Source organism: Malania oleifera, chromosome 11 (genome assembly GCF_029873635.1).
Source record: "Malania oleifera isolate guangnan ecotype guangnan chromosome 11, ASM2987363v1, whole genome shotgun sequence".
Lineage (NCBI taxonomy): Eukaryota > Viridiplantae > Streptophyta > Magnoliopsida > Santalales > Ximeniaceae > Malania > Malania oleifera.
In genome coordinates, this window is record NC_080427.1 from 47590753 (window position 1) to 47606295 (window position 15543).

The 15543-nt window shown below is 39.9% G+C and overlaps 2 protein-coding genes across 2 annotated transcripts; both read right to left on the reverse strand.

The window, feature by feature from the left end:
* Positions 1–8595: 8595 nt before the first annotated feature.
* Positions 8596–10584, reverse strand: LOC131168257 (protein DUF642 L-GALACTONO-1,4-LACTONE-RESPONSIVE GENE 2). The gene is made up of 3 exons (XM_058127560.1): positions 10272–10584; positions 9632–10165; positions 8596–9461 (listed from the first exon to the last, which is right to left on the reverse strand). Exons 1-3 carry the CDS (start codon positions 10327–10329, stop codon positions 8839–8841), a joined length of 1215 nt encoding a protein of 404 aa, XP_057983543.1. The 5' UTR covers positions 10330–10584; the 3' UTR covers positions 8596–8838.
* Positions 10585–11424: 840 nt separating this feature from the next.
* LOC131168256 (pentatricopeptide repeat-containing protein At5g06540-like) lies at positions 11425–14078 on the reverse strand. Its single transcript, XM_058127559.1, has one exon. It carries the CDS (start codon positions 14016–14018, stop codon positions 12576–12578), a length of 1443 nt encoding a protein of 480 aa, XP_057983542.1. The 5' UTR covers positions 14019–14078; the 3' UTR covers positions 11425–12575.
* Positions 14079–15543: the final 1465 nt, after the last annotated feature.

The following is a 15543-nucleotide window of genomic DNA, read 5'->3' on the forward strand; positions in this document are numbered from 1 at the left end:
TTCTGGAGGTATTTCTGGCGGAAAATGTATCTGGGTAGAGGCTTTGAGATAGAGAATATCTGGAGGTGATGAGGATGAGGCCATGAGAATCAGTGGTATGGGTTGGTGTCTGGATATGAGGAAGGCTGTTTTCTGGGGCGAGATAACATTTCAGCGAGGACATTGTGATCGCCTTTTATATGCTTCACGGAGAAGTCATATTTGGAAAACCAGTCTTTCAATATGAGAATCTGTGGATCAGGGAGAATCTTGTTCCGGAATTCAAGCATCTTTAGGAAAGATGAGTTGTCCATTTCAACTGTGAAGTGCTTTGATCTGACGTAAAAGTCAAATTTCTGAATTCCATTTTTCACGGCAATTATCTCTTTGAATACAATGTGATAGTGCTTTTGGGAATCTTTGAATTCTCCACTGGCGTGTCCGCAGTAGGACCCTTTGTTATCCTTATCTTCAAGTAGTAGGGCACCCCAATAATGGTCACTTGCGTCTGACTGGAGGATGAGATTTTCGGTAGATGGAATAATCAGAGGCGGTGGATCCTTGGCAGCTTTTTTGAGATATTTGATAGCATTTGTCTGGTCAGTGCCCCATGGGGGTGGTTTCTTTTTCAACAGCTGTGACAGGGAGCTGGTGTGATGGCTCGCGTGCGAGATGAAGTCTTTGATGTAAACAATTATGTCAAGAAATTGTTGAATTTCTTTGACAGAAAGATTAGCATCTGGAAACTACAATAATTGTTCTACGAGATGTGGACCTGGACAGATAGTTCCGTGGGAAATTTTCATTCCTAGAAAATCAATTTTTTTTTGTCCAATCACGCTTTTCTTTTCTAAAAGCATAATCCCGTACTGTGATGCCAGCTGGTGGAAATGATCAAGAAGCTGATGATGATCTGCAAGATTTTTTGAGAATAATAAAATGTCATCAATATAAATCAGGGTACTATGCAGAATAGGATTAAAAATCCTGGTCATCGCTTTTTGAAACAGTGATGGTGCGATCTTTAAACCAAAGGGCAAAACTGTCCATTGGAACTGTTCATTCGGAATACAGAACGCTGTCTTGTATCTGTCATCTGGGTGAATTCCGAGTTTCCAAAAAGCACATTTGAGATCGAACTTCGAAAATATCTGTGCCTCAGCGAGATGGATGAACTGTGTTATGGCTTTTGGAATAGGGAACTTATCATTCCTAATGAACATGTTCAACGGCTTGTAATCAATAACTAATCTTTTTTTTCCTTTGATCTTCTCTAATCTTTTTTCAACATAGAATGTTTGACATGCCCAAGAGGAATTGGTTGGTTCAATGAGACCTTATTTTAATAAAGAATAACATTCTTCTCTGGCAAGCTTAAGGTTTGATGGAGTCATTCCCGGATGGGTGGCCTTAGTTGGGCTAACATCTTCATTGATCTCTACTATACGCATCAAAATCGAGCCTACGAATGGGATACACTGCACAACCTTTCTACATGGCCAAGATACAAGCCCTCACTGCTGAACCACCTCTGTGAATTGAATGACCTAAAGTTCTGTTCAGAGCTCGTCACAACTATTCCAGACGAGATTCCTGCTCCCAAGCCACCTGACAAAGAGCCTCTTGATCTAGATCCCATGGATACAGATGATGAAAACAATCCATACAAGCAGATGATGTACTACCATCCGATTCGTGGACAGATCACGGATGAAGACTACGTTGACCTCAACCTCTTGCCATCTCACAGAAGCCCATAATGGCAGGCCACGTCTACTTTATGTATTGTTGCTACTAAAGTCCACAATGGTGGGCCGTCCTATGTCTGTGTGTATTGTAAGTTTGCGTGTAAGTCCAAGTTTGTTGGCATAAAGTCTTGCATAATTAAAGGTGGTGGGTCACTCCCGCACAAATGCAGCCACCCATGTGCTGTCACCTTTATTTATGTCTGTTATCAGTAGTTAAGTCGTCTTTATCAAGTGTGAGTCGACGCCTCAAAAGTCTTCACCGACTTTGCTTTATATCGACGTCCGTCTTTATGTCTCTTTGGAGTATGGTTTATGTCATTCTTGTTGTTTGATTATCATGTAAGTCTCGGGGTCTCAGACCTCTATAAAAAGGGACTGCCTTCCCTTTGTAAGGCAGAGAGAGAGAGAGAGAGAGAGCTCCACGGAGAGCTAGACTAGAGCAAAAACTAGTTTGAAATAAAAATTCCCTTTGTGTTCTTATCCTCCATGGCTTTCTAATTTCCTTCTTCCCCTGAAAGGTTATTTGTCCAAAGGACTTCTATTCTCTTACTTCTATGAGCTTGTAATGTCTCTATGATGTTACGAGGGATATCTTTACAGTGGATATCCATAACCTGCTGAGTCACTGAGGGGTGGGGTGAGACAAACTTCTGGTTTAACGAAACTGTAATGGGTTCCTTGAATGATCATAGCATGGCACCGAGTATGCTCTATGCTTGCCTCTAAGGAGGATCCTGCACATCAGAAAGGTTGTACGGTCCTTGGAGACCTCCTCTCGTAAAGCATTTAGTTGAAGGACCCGAGTTCTCCGTTTGAGTGGCCGTGTGGAAGGCCTGTGTTGGAGATGTGGTCCTAGATTGGTTGCTTTCCTTTGGAAGGTCTCGGGGCTCCCGACTCTCGTGTGGTATCGGAGCCATGTCCTTGCCTGGAGTCCAGGATAAGTTTAGATCATAGAAGTAAGTTTTAGAAGTACTAAGGAACAAATAGCTCAAAAGGGGAAACTTGAACCATGGATTCTCATTCACAAAGACTATGGTTCTGACAAACTTTCGAAGAAAGATTATAGAAAGAAAAAGAAGTTCAGATTTTTTAAAAAGAAGAACTGACGAGGACATGACAAATCTCCTCGCTGTTTCATTTGCAAGAAGAAAGGACACTATGCAAAACAATGCCCGATGAACAGGACAAAATCTGCAAAGCTTGCCCAACAATTACAAAATGAAGAACTTGATGCAGATGCAGAATTTGTTCTTTCAGAACAAGAAGAGATGACTGAAGAAACAATTCCCGTCCTCACAGATTCAGAAAATTATGATTCAGAAGATGATTATCATTCGGATGAAACTCTTCAGATCCAACCAGTCCAACCCATTCTCTTCTCTCAAGATTCACAGATCAGCCCTCATGTTCAAATTCAGCTCCTTCCAGAAAAACATGGTAAACCCATTCCTGCTGTTGCATTCATTGATACGGGATCTCATAAGACCATGATCAATCCTAAAGTCTTACCATCAGATTGTTGGTCTTCCCATACTCAATTTTTCAGAGCTGCTAATGATCAAATTTTTACAACCACATTGATTTCCAAAAAGAAAATTGGGATTAAACTCCTTCCTAATTGCGTCATTTGGACTCAGGTTATCGGTAGTCCACTTTCTCAAAAAGATGTTCTATTGGGATGAGATGTTTATTGTCTTTCAAAATCCTTAAGGATTCTTCCCACTGGAATTAAGTACAAAAGAGAATTCAAGCCTTTTACCCAGAAAAACAAGATTTATTCTCTTTCGTATTCTCCTCTAGATTTTCAGCCCATTCAAAACAAACTCCTGAAATTGTGTGCAGAAAGTCATGATCAGTTCATTCATGATCATCCACTTTGGAAAAATTCAGACTTTTTCATCCACATTCCCTTCAAACTCAATGAAGATGTTAGTCCAACTAAGGCTACCCATCTGGGAATGACTCCTTCAGACCTTAAGCTTGCTAGAGAAAAATGTTATTCTTTATTAAAATAAGGTCGCTTACCACTCTCCAAGCTGGTAGCGTGTGTCTCACGTTCTTTCCCAATTTTACCATTCCTCTCAGAGACAAGAACCTGAGGAACTGCATAAAGGTTCAATTGCAGATTACCGGCGCTCCACAAGTCTCATCACCCTATATGGCTACCTTGCATCATCAACTCATCTACAGACTGCAAGATCATGCTGTTGATCTCCCCCTTCCGGGATAGTCTGAAGATACTATCTTGATTACTGCAGAGCGAGAAGATGATGTTCCTACTATCCTTCAGATTCCACGACAGATTCCCAGGGAAGAGTTAAAACAACTCATTCCTCTGGAATGGATTTCTAGCTATGAACAACTTCATTAGCAATCTTCACCCATCCATCTTTTAGATCCTAAGTTCCAAAGACTTCCAGATGGAACAGTAAAGACGGTGTTCAACCCGAATGAAACAACTTCATCCAGCACTCCTCCGGTGTTCCAATCATTAATGATAAAGCCTGTTACTTTCAAAGATGACATTCCAGTCAGTCACGTTGAAGCAGACGGATCCCCCATCTACACTGACAAAATTGAAGGACATTTCATATGGGACGTTGATCCAGCTATGTGCGATCCAGATTGCACTTGCCGCCAATCACAAAAAAGAGAAACCAAACCATCCTGTAAACCTTTTTCTCTTCACAAAAAGCCTGATAACCCAAGCAGCCCATGGATAGGCATCCGACGTCCAGATCCAAAACCAAACCCTTTGTAGATCTATGATAGAGCCCTTGAAATTCTTCGTGAAGAAGGACTCCTTCCTCCAGAAGAACCTGAACCTGAACCAGAACCATATCAAACTAAACCCTACCAAACTCCAGTTTCCAACCTACCCCAATCTCAGCCAATTCCCTGTTTCATGGCTTCTCCTTATGATAAACAATTTCCACCCTTGGAACGCAGATCATACACAGAATCTAACCTTCATACCAGACCTTTCATCCAACCCTCTGAAATTCAACCAGATGGTTCCAGAAAGCTTCCATCACATGTTGAACAAGTTCTGAACTGGCAAACCCAGAATGCAAGAACCCAGAATACAACGTTGACTGCCATTGATCACAAAGTTGACAGACTCATCCATCATGGCGCTCAGATGAACCAACATTTTGACAGCCTTGATTCTAGAATTGAAGCCTCATACCTTGATCTCAAAAGAAGAATTGACTGCCTTGATGCTGAACTCAGACAGTTCATTTCTATGGGATATTTTGGATCAATGTTCAATGAAAAAGAAGTAGAAATCAGAAGGCTCAAAGATGAAGTATCACAAATTGAACAAGAATATCGTCCAAATCCCTCATCAACCTACATACCTAAAGCCTTTCCCTATGCTCCATCATACTCTTTCATCCCTCAGTCACCACCGGCTCCATCCTACCAACAGCCAGACTATTTCAAGCATTTCAAATCCACTGCTGAAATCCTTAAGAGACATTCTCTTATTCCATCAGCTCCCATTACTCGCAGATCTCCAATTCTAGAAAAACCTTTACCCCCTGAACCTGTTGATCAAAAGCTCAAAAACCCGTTTGTATCACCTGATCAATCTCCATCCTTCCTTGCTGACCCTGTTCCTGAAATGCCTATTGAAGACAACAGTAATGTTTCCACTGAAACTGAAACATCGTCCTCTTCCTTAGATCAAGAGATTACTGATCTCACCAATATGATGATGGCATCTCCCACAGAACCAGGATCATCCAGAACTCAAGAATTCCATGAAGAAATCGACACCACAGTTCCTATTGTGGAAGAACCCTCTGAAGCCACTTCGGCTACTTCCCATTCGGTTCCACACCATTCAAACAAAAACTCATGGTTCTCCTTTGATGGATTACCTCCAACTAAGTGGAGAGATCGAATTGGTGAATTTGGTGCATGGATTGACCTCCAACTCTCAAAGCCCGGGAACACTTTACAATAAGTTCTTGTTGAATTTACATCCAGATTTACTGGAACATTAAGAGACTGGTTTCAAAGTCTTGGTGAATTCAGACAAGTAACATTCATTAATTCCCAGATTCCCTCCTTTGCCTTGGGAACACTCTACAGAGAATTCGTTGGTGATCCAGATATTCATGCCAATGTTGTTCGACAAGAATATTTTGAAATGAGATGTTGTTCTATGAAGAAAAAGGATCTTGATTTTCATTATCAAAGGATGTCCAAGCGGTATTATCTTCTTGGTGGATTTCATGATGATAATCTCAGACAAGTTTATATTAATTCCCTACCAGAAGATATCCAGCCAGATTTACAGAGAAATATTGCTTCTCTCTCTCGACCTCTCAAAGATATCTCTTTAGGAGAAATTCATCAACTGACGTTCACTGCTCTTGAAAAGTTATGTGGCACTCATCAGTTGTTCTCAAAGATGATGAAACAAAATCATAAGTTCACGAAGCAATGCAAGAAGCCTTACTTACAGATCAAATGCAAAGAAAAGGATTGCATCTGTAGTCCCAAAAAGAAAAAGCATTTGAAAGACTATGGTTTTGACAAACTTTCCAAGAAAGATCACAGAAAGAAAAAGAAGTTCAGATTTTTCAAAAAGAAGAACCAACGAGGACATGACAAATCTCCTCGTTATTTCATTTGCAAGAAGAAAAGACACTATGCAAAACAATGCTCGATGAACAGGACAAAATCTGCAAAGCTTGCCCAACAATTACAAAATGAAGAACTTGATGCAGATGCAGAATCAGTTCTTTTAGAACAAGAAGAGATGACTGAAGAAACAGTTCTCGTCCTTACTGATTCAGAAAATTCTGATTCAGAAGATGATTATCATTCAGATGAAACTCTTCAGATCCAACCAGTCTAACCCATTCTCTTCTCTCAAGATTCTCAGATCAGCCCTCATATTCAAATTCAGCTCCTTCCAGAAAAACATGGTAAACCCATTCCTACTGTTGCATTCATTGATACGGGATCTCATAAGACCATGATCAATCCTAAAGTCTTACCATCAGATTGTTGGTCTTCTCATACTCAATTTTTTAGAGCTGCTAATGATCAAATTTTTACAACCACATTGATTTCCAAAAAGAAAATTGGGATTAAGCTCTTTCCTAATTGCATCATTTGGACTCAGGTTATCGGTAGTCCACTTCCTCAAAAAGATGTTCTATTGGAATGGGATGTTTATTGTCTTTCAAAATCCTTAAGGATTCTTCCCACTGGAATTAAGTACAAAAGAGAATTCAAGCCTTTTACCCAAACAAACAAGATTTATTCTCTTTCGTATTCTCCTCCAGATTTTCAGCCCATCTCCTGAAATTGTGTGCAAAAAGTCATGATCAATTCATTCATAATCATCCACTTTGGAAAAATCCAGACTTTTTCATCCACATTCCCTTCAAACTCAATGAAGATGTTAGTCCGACCAAGGCTACCCATTTGGGAATGACTCCATCAGACCTTAAGCTTGCTAGAGAAGAATGCTATTCTTTATTAAAACAAGGTCTTATTGAACCAACCAATTCCTCTTGGGCATGTCAAGCATTCTATGTTGAAAAAAGATCAGAGAAAATCAGAGGAAAAAAGAGATTAGTTATTGATTACAAGCCGTTGAACATGTTCATTAGGGATGATAAGTTCCCTATTCCAAAAGTCAGAACACAGTTCATCCATCTCGCTGAGGCACAGATATTTTCGAAGTTCGATCTCAAATGTGCTTTTTGGCAACTCGGAATTCACCTAGATGACAGATACAAGACAGTGTTCTGTATTCCGAATGAACAGTTTTGCCCTTCGGTTTAAAGATCGCACCATCACTGTTTCAAAAAGCGATGACCAGGATTTTTAATCCTATTCTGCATAGTACCCTGATTTATATTGATGATATATTATTATTCTCAAAAAATCTTGCAGATCATTATCAGCTTCTTGATCATTTCCACCAGCTGGCATCATAGTACGGGATTATGCTTTCAGAAAAGAAAAGCGTGATTAGACAAAAAGAAATTGATTTTCTAGGAATGAAAATTTCCCACGGAACTATCTGTCCAGGTCCACATCTCGCAGAACAATTATTGCAGTTTTCAGATATTAATCTTTCTGTCAAAGAAATTCAACAATTTCTTGGCATAATTAATTACATCAGAGACTTTATCCCGCATGCGAGCCATCACACCAGCTCCCTGTCATAGCTGTTGAAAAAGAAACCACCCCCATGGGGCACTGACCAGACAAATGCTGTCAAATATCTCAAAAAAGTTGCCAAGGATCCACCGCCTCTGACTATTCCATCTACCGGAAATCTCATCCTCCAGTCAGACGCAAGTGACCATTATTGGGGTGCCCTACTACTTGAAGATAAGGATAACAAAAGGTCCTACTGCGGACACGCCAGTGGAGAATTCAAAGATTCCCAAAAGCACTATCACACTGTATTCAAAGAGATAATTGCGGTGAAAAATGGAATTCAGAAATTTGACTTTTACGTCAAATCAAAGCACTTCACAGTTGAAATGGACAACTCATTTTTCCCCAAGATGCTTGAATTTCAGAACAAGATTCTCCCTGATCTACAGATTCTCAGACTGAAAGACTGGTTTTCCAGATATGACTTCTCCGTGAAGCATATAAAAGGCGATCACAATATCCTCGCTGATATGTTTTCTCGCCCCCGGAAAACAATCTTCCTCATATCCAGACACCAAGCCATACCACTGATTCTCATGGCCTCATCCTCATCATTACCTCAAGATATCCTCTACTTTGAATTGTTTTAATTAAAATTAAAACAAGAATCTGTAAATTACCATGTCAGACCTAGTGGTTATGATACACAGTTCAATATTCAGCTGGACACAAATTGCTCAGAAATTTCCTTTAGCATGAAAAAAGCCACAATCTTTCTTCCCAATGGAAGTGTACGAAACAAAATCTTTAACAATGAAACATCGCTGACTCTTCACTCTATTTCAGAGCATGGAATTTAAACATTGTATTTGAAATTGGGTCAATTTAGACAATTCAACACAAAAATACATGAGTTCATAAAACATATCACTTTGATCCAAATGGAAGTATCAAATTCCATTCTCCCAAATAGCGATTAGCTCAGAACATGTGCTAAATCAAGTCTTTCATTCATCAGTAGCATAAGGGTTCCCAAGAGAAACAGATGAACCAGAAAGCAACAATGTGGTTCTAGTTTCTGCCCATGACTCCGTGAAGAAGCTGTCAAAACCACATCATCAACCACAGGTCCACAGAACACCCCATCTTTGGTTTGGCTACTGGTGTAGCTGATAAAACTGATCAGAGTTGAACTTGATTCCGCCTTGAAATCCATGGAAAACTTCTTTGCTGACCCGGTACCGCTGCTCTTCACAGTGAAATTCTGAATTGCTGACCCTGCTTGAGCTCCCACCAGGAAATCTCCCAAACATGAGTCATTTGCATCTCCCAGTGTGAACGCCAAGTTATAATTCAACCCTTCCATGAGCACGGCTGCTGTCTGCACTCCAGAAGAAACTCCCGAGACGATCTCCACAGCGGCCTTCCCTTCCGGTACAAAGTAGTGCTTGGAGTCTATGTATTTGACAGTGCCCATCACTGACCACTGTTGTAATGCAGATTGGGGGGGAATTGGTTCTGTTTCCAGTAGAATTCCCTTGCTTGAATTCCCAAGGAAATCCGGACCGGTTTCAAATCCACCGTTCACCAACAGATTAGCTGTGATTCAAATCATTGGTTTCCCAAATGAACAAGAATTGCAATAGTGAAACAACATTGTTTACCCTTTCAGGCGGTCCTTAACAAACTGCTTACATTGTTTGAGCCATTTGATTTGCCAAAATAGGAACAAAAATACAGATGAACAAGGTGAGTGAGGAACTTCATACCACTGTCTTGATGGATTGTTTGGACCGTCTTGAGAAGGAGAGTGTCGATGGTTGGCCAGCAAGTTGAATTCGAATCGGATTCTGATGTTTTGCTTTGGAACACAAGGTCAATGGCTTCTGTTTCATCACCCCAGCTGCCCAAGTAGTGACCATAGCTTTCCCATGCTTCCTTCCCATACCCTTGCTTCAAAGAGAAATTTGATATACTGTCTGGAGCAGAAACTATCACCCCAGTGGCATTGGCTAAACACTTCTGACCACCCTGAGCAAGAGTGAAGGTGAGAATGTAATCCATGAGGCCACCATTTGCAGTGAAAGTCTGGTTGATCTTCCCGTCTTGACCCAGTTGTATGGCATGTCTGCTCCCCTCCGGCAATGAGATGTTTGGACCAGCTGTTACATACCAAACTTCGCCTTCGAAAGACCACCCTGGAATGGCCGTGGTGTTCTGATTCAGCAGCACAAGCGGGGCAGTGGATGAGTTTCTTGTCAAGTTTGATGGTGGGGATTCGAAATCTGAGTTCTGCAGAAGATCTGTGGAGGAATTCGCTTAGACAGATGAATTAGAAGTTGTTAAAGATTTTGTTGGTGTAATTGCCAAGTGGGTAACGGAAAAAATTCAAGAAAGTGCAGATTTTACCTGCAGATGCTGTTATAGCCATGAAGAGTAATGGGAGCAGTCGAACCATTTTCTGCATTGTGGCTGGAGAGGAGAGGGAGAGCAGAACAGTGGAACGTTGACCTGATCACATTCATACATAGGGGAGTTGAGTTATGGATTATATCAGCACGTGCCTGGCGTGTTTCCTGAGGGGCACCAGTGGCGTGTGAGTCAAGCAACTGCTGGGTCTTTTTCTTGCAAAACTACAAGAAGTTTCTTGGAGGGTGCAGTGTAGAAAGCTCATTTGATTTAAATGAACTAATTCAGAGATCTAGTCATTAGTCAAAATAAAAAAAACACCCTGCTCCTAGTTCAGAGGAAAGGGAAATTTTTCTTCGAGCCTGGCTGCATGGTAAAGAACGCCTCAAAAAATAAAAAATAAAAAATAAAAAATCCCCGGATGGTCGGTCAACAAATAATATTTTAAGGGGTTGATTTTTATGAAGAATACCATTTTTTGTATTGTCTTGGAGTTAATTATGCCCAGATGAATTTTGCTACTCTTTCTTCTAGATAATTGATGATGCAAAAAAGAATGAATAATTTACATATTAGGATTAAGGAACAAAAAGTCATTCCATTTTTATTTTTTAAAATTATTTTTTCTGCAACAAAATTTTATAACTTAGTGAAACCCCAATGGATTTTAAATTTATGTTTCCTGATAAATATAACCCAAGTTAGGTCCTCAAGACCAATGGCAAGTTCTGGTGCAAGGTTCGTTAGGCCCTTGCTTTAATGAATTTCCATCCTACGATATTTTTTTGTGTAAGGTTAATGAGTTCGGTTTTTTTTTGGTAAAAGAGGTTAATGAGTTTGGTTAAACAACAGGTGGTAGACAATCTTTCACCCTTAGTCTCTTCCACTTCCGATTCCTCTCCAAAGTTTGACTCTAACATGAAAGATGAAACTAGTACGCCTTCTTAGAAACTTCTTTCTTAGAAGGTAAATATGCACAAATCACAGCCCGGAGAAATAAATTTCTAACTGCCTGGGGTTTACCTAAAAAATTGGCTGCATACCTACAGCACTCCAAACTCTCACTCTTGCTCCACCAAAAAAATACCATTATATGGACATGGAACCACCCACAAAGTGGTCTATGGAGTTGCTGGAGATGCAAAAATGTACATGGAAAAAGCAGACATAGAAGCACGTATAAATGAATAAAACTGAATGCACAAGGTGAACGGTTGGGCGAAGCTACCACCCAATCACTGCCCCTCAACTTGCCTCAACCCCAAAAGATACAGTAATAATTACAACCAACTTTCTATATATTTACCAAAGGAGCACCATGATAAAATGGTAAACACAATGAAAGGTTGATGAATGAACATTCCAAATCCTTCCACCACAATTGAATCTTAAAACCCTTCCAATCCCTTTTCTTTAGACAGCCAGTTCAACATCCCGATAACTGCAATTCAGATTATATGAATTGCAGCAGCCATAATGCTGACATATAGGCTGTCTATATTTGACCTGCCGTATAAAGAATGCCACCTTCTGAAGAATGCAAGGAATTAGAGAAGTTAAACTGCACAAATCAGAATGAAATCTCTCCTCTTGCTCCTTGCACCTGTCATGGAAGATCAGTTAGAATCCAGAACATCACTCACAATATGCCTTTCATCTTCTTTTTGGTTGAAAAAATCATCAAAAGGTTTCCATGATGAGGATATATACACAAACATAACTATCACCATCAACAATGCTTCACCCATGTGTTTTCCTCATATTTCTTCTTTCATCACTAGGGAAGGCAACAGATTGGTGGACTTTATGACGAATCTCGGCATGGGGTTGGGTATGGCTGAAACTAGATTAGTTGAGTCCCCTATGGATCTCATGAGATTTTGATTGATTCCATTAGTGGGGTGTCCTTTCCCCCTATCTCTGTTGCTAGTTTGTTTCTTTTCTGCTTTTGGACCTAATCCCTTTTTATATTGCTGTCTCTCAGCAATCTCAATGTTGCTGTGGTTCTCACAAGCTGCTAACAGAGCTCCCCATCACAATATCAGCTTTCCATGCTATTCCTTTAATCAGCTCCACAGCTTCTTCAAGCCTCCAAGCTAAACCAAGAAGATCAACCACGCAACCATAATGCTCTATCTTGGGTTCAAGGCCATAAACCTCTCTCATTGAATAAAAAATCTTGTGACCAGTCTCAATTAGAATCTCGTTGATCAATTATAATCCAGAACATTACTCACAATATGCTTTTTTGTTATTTATCTTGGTCAATTGAATGATTTCTGTGATGTATATGCATACACAAACTTAACTATCATCATCCACAAGGCTCCACCCAGGCGTCTTCCACAGATTTTCTTCTTTCATCACCTTCCTCAGCCTCTGAACATCCTCCCATTGTCTGGCCTCTGCATACATATTAGATAAAACCACATAAACCCCATGATTATAAGGTTCTAAAACCAGAATTTCTTTCACCACTCTTTCAGCAATCTCAATGTTGCCGTGGTTCTTACAAGCTGACAACAGAGCTCCCAATATCACAACATCAGCTTTCCATGCCATTCCTTTAATCAGCTTCTCAGCTTCTTCAAGCCTCCCAGCTCGACCAAGAATATCAACCATGCAACCATAATGCTCTATCTTGGGTTCCAGGCCATAAACCTGTCTCATTGAATAAAAAACCTTGCGACCAGCATCAACCAAACCCTGGTGGCAGCAAGCGGACAAAACCCCCACAAATGTTATATCATTTGGTGCAACCTGCTCTCTCTCTAACATCTGAAAGAGATGAAGTGCTTCTGCATGCCCATGAGCTGCCAACCCACAAATCATCGCGTTCCAAGTTGCAATATTTCTTTCCCGCATACTGTCAAATACTTTCTTAGCCATAGAAATTGCCCCATTCCTAGCATACATATGTACCAATGCAGTCCCAAGAATCACTCCCACTTCTATCCCTTTTGCTTCCATGAACGCATGAACTCGTTCTCCCAGCTCCAAACACCCCGACCGAGCACATGCAGACAACACGGAAGCCAGAGTTGCCCCATTGGGCTCGAACCCTTGCTCCACCATTTGATCAAATACCATCAACGCCTCATTCGAACAAAAATTCTGAGCATACCCGCTTACCATCGTTGTCCAAATACTCAAATTTCTCTGCGGCACTTCATCAAACACTTGGACGGCATCACCCAACTCGCTTGAAACCGAGTAACCCCGCAGCAGCCCATTAACGACGTGCAAATCCAATTCTAACCCAAATTTCAAAACATGGGTATGGACTTGTTTGCAAGACTCAAGCGATGGAATATTAGAACAAGCCTTGAGAAGAAAAGGGAAGGTGTGCTTACCGGGCACGACCCCCATCCTCCTCATTTTCACATAGAGAAACACAGCCTCGCAAGGATTCGGACCACCAGCTTGAGCTCTAATGAGGGTGTTCCACATGAACGAGTTGGGGCCTTGGGTGTTGTGAAAGAGCCTCAAAGCGTAGCTGACATCGCCGGACTCCGAGAGAGCGCAGAAGGAAAGCAGTCTGCTTGCGGCGAAGTTGTCAGAAATGCGGTCGGTGACGATCATTTGGGCGTGGATTTGCTTGAGCTGGCGCATGGACGTGCATTTGTCAGCGATAAGAGAGAGGCGAGGAGGCCTAGGCGGTGGCGGCCGGGGCAGATTTATGGGTGGGCAGCGCAGAGTGAATGAGGCAGATGGGCGGTTTTTGAAGTGTGGGTTCAGTGGGGGCATTTGGTTTGCAGTTGGGGGAAGGGGAGTTGGCCATATGCCTTCGCCGCGCTAGATGGATTTTGTTTGGTTACTCTAGTGAGAAAATTCCTTGTATTTATTTATTGATTTATTTATTTGTTTTGTGGTACTACCTCAATAAAAAAAAATTAAAAAAAATGTAAATATGCTATTTCGACAAGTTTGAGAGTAACTTTCATGGATAGTCATTAAAATTTTATATTTTAATTAAATTTTATTGAAATCAATACATTTTAAATTGTTTTATTATAGTCATTATCTTTCAATGTTGTTTTGATTTTCACCATTGTCCGATTCTAAAGCAATTCTATTAATCAATACGCAAATATCCCTAAAGTTTAATATATATATTTCATATTCTATCTTTATGAATTTAAAATTTTCAAATATCTCCCTTTCTGTATAATTTTTGTAAAGCATATACCTCGTTATTGGCTTATCTTTATTTTATTTTTATTAAATTTCAAAGAGGCTCGTGGAATTTTGAAATCTCATTAGAGGTCCAAATATTGAGTACATTGAGGTGAGTCCGACTTGAGCTCAACTATGTCCTACGATGCATAACTATCAAGTATGCATATAAAAGTTTAAGGTTATTAGGTCGTGGGTCCATCCACATATAGAAGCCACTCATTTTTCCCTTAAATTTTAAAGTGAATAAATTCACTGGCGAATCTCTCAGTGAATATCACCTTACTTTTGACTTTTATCGAACAAAAGTCATCCTTCATGCCCAAGTGCCACACAGTCCACCACAAGAAGCTAAAAATTTAAGAAAGTTCATTTGTCTACAAAATTAACATAGGATTCATAAACTCTAGCAACCATCGTGCCACTTTAGACACTATCGTGTGGCACCAAACCCGATGGGGTGAAAGTCGTCCACCCATTGACGCACCCTTGATAATTCATCGGGATAGACTCTTAAGGAGGAATTGAATCCATGACCTTGGAATCACCAAAGTTAACAAGCAACTTACCTAAGATGTGATATATTTGATGTATAAAGTAGCATGTTTATAAGTCATGAAATACAATGACTTTACTTTAGTAGAAGAATATCATCATGTATGAACCAAATTATCACAACTTAACTCTTAATTTTCTATTATAGCAATCAAGCTTGTCAATTTATCATTGTTGTCACATTTTTAAAATTAATATTTGATTTTGAAGCCCTACTATCAGCTTTCAATACATATAGAGTAAATGACTGTTGAAAGGTTATAATTATGCATATTTAAATTTCATTTTTGGGAATTAGTCACTTTGCACGTAATTTTTTTCAATAAAATTATCACGTGACTTAAACTAAAGCAAAAATTAAAATATTTCTAGGGTTTGTCATTTTTGAAAAGTTAGAAAAATAATTCAAAATTTTCACCACTTCTCAACAGGATTATTATTGGAGCAGTAAAAAGTGAATTTTGAAATCAAAATAATTTGCTAAAAAGGTATAATTGCATTTAATTTTTTTTACAACGATATCAAACGGGTCATTGTTTTT

Excerpts from the sequence above, each read along its gene's own strand:
- LOC131168256 (XM_058127559.1), bottom strand. The coding sequence starts at position 14,018 with ATGCCCCCACTGAACCCACACTTCAAAAACCGCCCATCTGCCTCATTC.
- LOC131168257 (XM_058127560.1), bottom strand. The coding sequence starts at position 10,329 with ATGCAGAAAATGGTTCGACTGCTCCCATTACTCTTCATGGCTATAACA. Across the intron at positions 10,166-10,271 it reads GGCTATAACAGCATCTGCAG|ATCTTCTGCAGAACTCAGAT; the intron begins GTAAAATCTGCA and ends ATTCCTCCACAG. Across the intron at positions 9,462-9,631 it reads AACAATCCATCAAGACAGTG|CTAATCTGTTGGTGAACGGT; the intron begins GTATGAAGTTCC and ends TTTGAATCACAG.